Source organism: Condylostylus longicornis, unplaced genomic scaffold, assembly GCF_029603195.1.
Source record: "Condylostylus longicornis isolate FDR11 unplaced genomic scaffold, ASM2960319v2 ptg000578l, whole genome shotgun sequence".
Lineage (NCBI taxonomy): Eukaryota > Metazoa > Arthropoda > Insecta > Diptera > Dolichopodidae > Condylostylus > Condylostylus longicornis.
Window position 1 is genome coordinate 25,328 of NW_026578533.1, and position 7,287 is coordinate 32,614.

General features: G+C 43.7%; 2 protein-coding genes across 2 annotated transcripts; one reads left to right on the forward strand and one right to left on the reverse strand.

Annotated features, from left to right (window-relative positions):
• Positions 1 to 331: 331 nt before the first annotated feature.
• LOC129617616 (arginine transporter 1-like) lies at positions 332 to 1,787 on the forward strand. Its single transcript, XM_055532767.1, has 4 exons — positions 332 to 523; positions 577 to 654; positions 721 to 1,548; positions 1,590 to 1,787. Exons 1-4 carry the CDS (start codon positions 332 to 334, stop codon positions 1,785 to 1,787), a joined length of 1,296 nt encoding a protein of 431 aa, XP_055388742.1.
• A 726-nt stretch (positions 1,788 to 2,513) lies between these two features.
• LOC129617617 (cysteine--tRNA ligase, cytoplasmic-like) lies at positions 2,514 to 4,800 on the reverse strand. The gene is made up of 9 exons (XM_055532768.1): positions 4,273 to 4,800; positions 4,032 to 4,227; positions 3,705 to 3,987; positions 3,525 to 3,660; positions 3,405 to 3,464; positions 3,213 to 3,362; positions 3,052 to 3,167; positions 2,781 to 3,009; positions 2,514 to 2,735 (listed from the first exon to the last, which is right to left on the reverse strand). The coding sequence occupies exons 1-9, from the start codon at positions 4,798 to 4,800 to the stop codon at positions 2,514 to 2,516; spliced, it is 1,920 nt and encodes a 639-aa protein (XP_055388743.1).
• Positions 4,801 to 7,287: the final 2,487 nt, after the last annotated feature.

A 7,287-nucleotide genomic window follows, 5' to 3' on the forward strand; every position in this document is an offset into this window, starting at 1 on the left:
CAAAAATCTTTAATTTGAACGGCTACAGCAATCCTCAGAAAAAAAGTATCAGATAAGACCATATCTACGACGCCCGTGAAGAACGATTCTTCATTAGAAGTTTCAATAGAGCTTGTTGCCTTGAAACCTGAAACCAAGTCATAAATTGCAAATGTAATGGAGACTCACTGCGATAAACATCGGGAGAATGACTAAAATGGTAAGAACGAGAAGACCGACGAGATACGAGCTTGTCGAAAGTCCCCAAGTTGAATCTGGCGTCCTACTCATTATGGTTTGCAGTGATAAGTCATAAGGTTCAGGCAAGAAGGATCAGAACTCACTGTACGTGATGACAGCATCATTCTTACCAGAGCAGGAAGAAGACGCCGGTCGTTGTGCCTTATTTTTTGAACGGTTTATAGATGCACCACCAGATCATCGTAAAGGATGGATACAATGGACTTTCTCCAACAGGTGGTTGAGGCTTGTTGCCTATGGAATCGTCACAATGAGTTGTTGCGCTATTTACTTTGGCTGGCAGGTAAGCTTTGATTTATACGTGATTCGTGGTAAATTTTCTCTTTTATTTTTTAGCAATTTCAAAAGATTCTTTTTCAAGGGGGGACTTACGCTTGGCTGTGCACAGAGCAGGATCCAAATTGGTCATATGAGGTGGGTCAATGAAATCTAGGGAGATCGAGATGTTTGTCAATCGCAGTCGTTTGCTGTCTTCTTCAGGTGAACGGAGCTTGCGCTGCTCAAAATGCCAAGGCTCAGATGCTTTATACAATTGCATCAGCTATGGAGTATGTTGTTGGTGTGAGTGATAAAAACATGATTTTCCCATTTTTAACTTCTCACCTGCAGGCTGCAGCAGGGGTTGCTCTTGATCATTTGGGGCCTCGTCTATGTGGATTGACCGGATTAGCGGTTTTATTCCTTGGAGTTGTTCTCTTGATATTTGCTTCTCAAAGTTTTCAAGTTTATATCGTTTCGATGATTTTACTGGGTGGCTCTGTGAGATTGCAGTTTTTGTCTCGACGAGAGTCTTTATATTCCCTTGTTTCGCAGGTTAATCTTATTGCTTTCCCTGCAGTACTTGCGGGTGATTTCTTTCCTTCGCATCAAGCGCTAGTTATTGCCTTTATTGTCGCGTGCCAGATTGGCTGTGCGGCCATTGCAATTGTATTATTGGAGATTTGGAGAGCTAATCCGTCACTGTCCATGCATCATTTATTTTGGGGATATCTGGGCGTCGTTTGGTTGCCGTGTTGCGTTTTGTACTTCTTCTTTCTTCCTTGTCGTCGGCGTGTCCTCCGATCGAGTCCAACAGATTTGCCCCGATCTTCAACGGATGCATCGGACCGCAATGTTCTAGGAGATGGAGATTGCGAGCAAGCGACTGGACTATCAAAGAGACGAACAAAATCGAACCACCACGAAAAAATTGAACAGGAAGCAGAACAGACTGTCGTGTTAAATGGAGACTGGAGAAGTTTCTTCAAGGAGTTACTGACGTGGGATGTGGAAATCTTCGGAATGTATTATGTATCGCAATTGTTACAAGTAGGATTCTTGATTCTTCCTGTTTCATTTTTGTTTTCCAGTTCGTCTATTATCCAACGACGACACTTCAAATGTTTGGCCAATGGATGAGCGATTTTGCGGGTAACTCACCCTCAGTCGTCAACTATGCTCCCCTTGTCTCTTTCCAGGTTACATCATGCCCACTCAAGTTATTTGGGGAATTCTTTCCGGGTACTTGGTGGATCGTGTGGGGACGCTGCCGTTATGCTACACCATGAACACACTCGTATGTCTGCACACCACATTTCATCATTTATATTGTTTTCTCAGAACATTCTTGTTTTTTCATTCATGTTGATCGGAAACCATGATCTCCAATATCTTACCGTGTTCATCAATTGTGTCAGCCAATCCTTTATCTATACCTCCAAATATACATACGTGACCGGTAAGAGGCCCATTGTTTGAGCGCTTAGGTGTGCTTTCATCAGAAATTTACGCGCCACATAACTTCGGAAAACTAGCAGGGTACGTTGCAATGAAACAATTTCTCAATTTTCCTCATCTCAGATACATTGGATTTATGGGTGGAATTGTGAGTTTCTTTTTTTGTGATTGTCTCGTTTATTTTGCGATATTCAGTTCACATTTCTCAACATACCGATCTCTGCAAGTACCGATTACAGATTTTGGTCCATTTTCTTTCTGGTGAGTCAAACGCCTTTAGCGTGCCTCTTTAATTTTTCATCAGGGTGTTTCGGGATTGTGTTACATTTTATTGACCATTCTCTGGATCCGGAAAAAGAAAGGAATCAATTACAAGAAACCGGTGAGAGCTCCTGCAAAGACTGCGAGCCCCCCTCCTACTTCTCGATCTTTGGAACTGGAAGCAAGCGAAGGTGTCAACAAGGTGGAATGAAGACGTTTTCCAGCCCCCACTTTCTGTTGTACTTTATTAAAAGCTGCGAAACTACGGCAAATAGATGTAACTCATATTCCATTTTTCAACCTTGCTGAGTCGCAATCCACGCATCATGAGCAATACGATGCTTCTCAACAAGCTTAATCAATTTGTCCCGCTTCGATTTGGAAACTGCCGTTCCATCGCTGTTGACGGTAGGGATTCCATTTTCGTCAAAATTAAGATACTGATCCTTTTGCAATACACGGAAGTAGTCGCTTGGTGAAATCTTTACCTCCGCCTCTTTCTTCGCTTTTGCATCCGCCTAGCATCACAAAGACGCATTGCTGAACATCCGAATTGGTCTCACCTTCAGTCGGTCATTTTCTGCTTTTTGTTCTTTTCTTCGTTCTTCTTCTTGTAGTTTTCTTTCTTTCTCTCGTACTAGTTCCTCTCTTGTATTTTTTTTCCATACGGGCCCTTCTGGCATGTCTTCCAACTGAATTCCAACTTCAACCAAGTCGTTATCACGAACAGAATCGCAAAATTGCAGTAATTTCTTTACCAGAAGAATGGCTTCGGAATCCTTCGACAAACTGCTCACACTCTTCAACTCTTTCAACAAATTTTGTGATGTTGACCGGATATTCTGACGATAGTTCGACAAGCAATCCATCAATTTCGTTTCAACTTCAGAATCACCCCCCGCCGCCACGTAGTCGAGTTCACTTTCACTTCCATTTGTAACTCCGAAAATCTGCAAGTTAATGCGGATGGGTCAAAGAAGACAGAAGTCTCTTACCTTAAGAATACGGAAAACATAACGCGCTGCCTTCGCAATAAGGGGAGCTTTGCTTTTGCACTTAATGTAGACGTGAGTGTCGGTCACAAGAGAACGCAATGCAAGAAGGGCGGTTGGAGTATCAAAATTGTCAGATAAGGCCGCATGAATCTGCGAAAATAAAATGAGCGCTTTGAAAAACAACGAACCTACTTGGGATTGAGTATTCATCACTTTTTCATGAAACCGAATGTCACTATCAGACCATCTTTGCTCGCCCATGAGACCCTTCAAATCAACATCACCAAGCGTTTTGGCGTTTTCTAACTCTGCACAAAACTTTGAAAGTTCTGACACCCCGCGCACAGCAGCAGTGACAGTCCCAAAGAAGTTTAAGAAGGCGTTATCAACCTCAGCAGCGGCCACCATCGACTCTCCATCAGTCGAGTAGTTCATGGGAGCATCCCATCTGTAAGAATTTTGCTAAAATGAATCGATCGATGTTTCACTTACCGATGCATCAGAGTCAGAATGCGGATCGACCGCGGGGAGAAAACTTCCAATGCTTGTTTGATTGTTATGAAGTTCTTGAGGCTTTTAGACATTTTACTTCCCTTGATATGGAGGTGTCCAGAATGCAAAAAGTAGTTGACCCACTGTGGCTTGTTATAGCAAGCTTCCGATTGGGCTAGTTCATTATCATGATGAGGAAACCGGAGATCAATCCCACCACTATGGATATCGATCGGAAATCCAAGAACAGCAGAAGCCATCGCTGAGCATTCAATATGCCACCCTGAGAAACGGATCAAAATTCATCATTCCCGCATTATTGCATACCAGGACGACCATCACCCCAAGGAGAGCTCCAAAATGGCTCTCCCTCCTTCGCTTTCTTCCATAATGCGAAATCTAACGGCGATCGTTTCTCAGTCGCCATCCCCAATTCACCCTCGCCTTCCAACACTTTCGCTTGATCGTTCACAGAGCTCGGCTCCATTCGTCCATAGACGTGGTGAGAGGCTGCACGAAACGCCTGACAAATTGAAGTATGGAGGGACAATCAGATACCCTCTCTCACTTGAGTATCGAAATAAACGCTGCCTTGTGATTCATAAGCAAATCCATTCTTCATTATCCCTTCAATGAATGTCAAGACTTCTGGAACATATTCAGAAACTCGAGTGATAACATCAGGAAGTTGAACATTGAGAACTTTCATGTCTTCGAAAAACATTCCTTCCCAATAACGTGCCAATGCCGCAAAATCGACACCGTTTTCAACTGATCGCTTGATAATTTTATCATCGATGTCGGTTATATTCATGCACATGAAGATCTCATACCCAAAATAATCAGCCAGAATGCGCCTTATGATGTCGAATGCTAAATACGTCCTTGCGTGTCCCATGTGGGCGGAGTCATAAACCGTAGGACCGCAACCATACCATGTGATTCTTTTCCCTTTTTCATTTGGAACAAATTCAACCTTGCCGCCAGCCATTGAGTTGTTCACCACGAGTCCTGTGCGGTATTTTCCATCCGTGGAGGGCGGAGACCAGAAATCGGATGGAGACAATTTCTCAACGCCATTCGTTGGAGAAGACATTTGAATGAATGCTCCAGAAAATTTAAGCAGGTACATTGTTTCACAGCAAAAATTCAAGGACAGCAACCCAACTCATCAAACAATGCACGAATTCGCTTTGTGGAGTAGCTGAAAGCAAAAAAGAAATTATGAATATTCGAAAGTTAAACTGACCCCAAGTAATCGAAGGTAATAGATGAAGTCAGCGACTGTACTAACGACCAGATTCCCCAAAATAGGTGGGAAACTTGAACAAAAAAAGAAATAGCATCATCGAAAGAATCAATAAGGCTTTCCAGTTGATCCTGTGGGGGAGGCTGGCGAAGATTTTTGAAATAGACTCTGAGAAAAACAACTCAGAACGATTCGAGGGTGTCGCCTTACTGGAGAAATTTCCGACGCATTTCTCTATCGGGATAGTTCTCCCAGTTACATTCAAATCCTGCAGTATTCGAGTTTGTCGAGTTGCGAATGTATTTCTTACCGCAGCACTCGCAGAAGTGATTTGCAATGTCGAAGCATCTCTCGCTAGGTCCCGCATATTCATAATCGATCAGAGATAAACTGCCTGAAAACGAGAAATAGATCTACCAGTAAAAGTAGGAATTTACCTGCATCATCTTCAAGTATGTTCCCAGCCAGAAGATCATTGTGTCCAAGTACAATGTCGTAGCCGCCTGAGTACGGCAAACCTGAGGATTTCTTTAGGCGCTTCTCATACTCTTTGTATGTGCTTATCAATTTCTGGCGAAAAAATCAGAAGGTCTTGGTTTTATTGACCATTCCCTACGATTTGAGTCTATGACGATACCATTTCGATGGCATCAAAGTTGAGAAAGGTTGCGCATTGGACGCGAGGATGATCAGCCGGCGCCTTAAAGAGTGTGCGACATTGATGTGCCCATTCGAACATCTTCAACCATAACGTTGATTTCTGGTGACAAAACTCAATTGGACAGTTTTGCAACTGCTGATACTCAATTTGGACTGAGTCATGAATTTCAGATGACAGGGAAACAGAATGCAAACAAGCAACTGCTGCGGCAATTTTGATTCTATAGGATAACTGATTCATTTTTAAGAGATTCAAAGCCTGTCCAGCGAACCATTCCTCAATTTGTCCACCCTGAAGAGAGAACCTGAATTTTGGGTTGAGTTTGACCGCTTACTGGGAATCTCGCATACACTTGTTTGCAAAGATTAAGCGGCGAGAGACAGTGCATGATCTGAAGGGAGCAAGATACTGGGAAGAAGCTGATTGCACCAGATTACCAGCTCTTCTCTTTCACGATTGAGAATTGTTTCTGTGCGAGGTCCTGGAGAAGACATCGTGCACCGGAAACAACTCATTCGCGAGCGTACCAAAAAATCGAACCAAGACGCGTTCGTTTGGACACTTTCCTACGCAAACCAAAACATTAGTGATCCCTCCTACAAAAAAGAATTAATTCGAAAATCTACCGTTCTTTTGTCTTGCCTTTAACCAGCGTTGCATCCAGCTTGTCATCTGAATTCCATCCTAACGTTTTAAGTGCGAGTGTCTTGACAAGATGGAGACCTTGGTCTCTAAGTTGATCTTCCCCTGTTTCGAGGATCATCGCATGGCACCAGGCGGTGTCTGCTCATTTTCACACATGCAGGTAGAATCCAGAGGAAGTCACCTGAAGGTTCCCTCTTGAAACAGTCCAGAGGGGATCTGGGAATTTCTCAATTTTTCAAATGAAGCAACCATGGGCGTCGTGTGAACAAAACAATCAAACATGTTCAACTTCATCAAATCAGCCCACTAGTTCTGACCTTGGCGAGCAACAAACATGCTTTTCAGATTCCACTTCGCGCCCCTTTCCTGTTCCAGCTCTCCGAGTTGGAAGCGTGTCGAGATGCAGACCCCTCAAAGACAGTCCAACTGTGTCTTCATCACGTCGAAGACATCGAATTGGAAACTCAGAGCTTACAACGACGCCACGCCATCCCGTTGAAAAGCCTCAGCAGTCAGAAACACAAATAGATTCCGACCAAGGGCCCCTAGTTGGAAATCAAACAAGCCCAATCGAGGACAAACTCAGTTGCATTCATGGAACTCCAACCACACGAAGCAGTTCTAGCATTACCACAAGTAGAAATGATTTTCCCTGTTTCCCTCCAATAGTTTCGCCCCGAGGCCAAATATCAAATTCTCATGCACCGGAGCCTTCTTCTCAAACAATACAATTTTGTAGTCCGGGAGTCTTCCCATGTGACCTCCCTTTAGTGAGTGACCATTCTCAACAAGGATCGAGCTGCCCCTCAGAAATGACTATTGGAGAGGCGCAACACGATGCGAATGGAGAGGACTGCGGCGTTTCAGCTCCAATTGGATCCTCCATGTTCATGATGTTGAGTGATGAACAAGGCAGCGGGGGACCTGCTGCGGGATTGCAGCACGTTTCATTAATTCAGGCTAATCGTATACCGCCCTTAGCAATTCAAGCTGCAATTAATTTGTCGAGCCTGAGAATGGGAACTCCA

Bases quoted from the DNA above. Each gene is read 5' to 3' on its own strand.
- LOC129617617 (XM_055532768.1), bottom strand. From the start codon at position 4,800: ATGTCTTCTCCAACGAATGGCGTTGAGAAATTGTCTCCATCCGATTTC. The intron at 3,661-3,704 runs GTAAGTGAAACA...AAATTCTTACAG, and splicing joins ATTCTGACTCTGATGCATCG to ATGGGATGCTCCCATGAACT. The intron at 3,465-3,524 runs GCAGAGTTAGAA...CTCATGGGCGAG, and splicing joins CAGAACTTTCAAAGTTTTGT to CAAAGATGGTCTGATAGTGA.
- LOC129617616 (XM_055532767.1), top strand. From the start codon at position 332: ATGACAGCATCATTCTTACCAGAGCAGGAAGAAGACGCCGGTCGTTGT. The intron at 524-576 runs GTAAGCTTTGAT...TTTATTTTTTAG, and splicing joins CTATTTACTTTGGCTGGCAG to CAATTTCAAAAGATTCTTTT. The intron at 1,549-1,589 runs GTAGGATTCTTG...TTTGTTTTCCAG, and splicing joins ATGTATCGCAATTGTTACAA to TTCGTCTATTATCCAACGAC.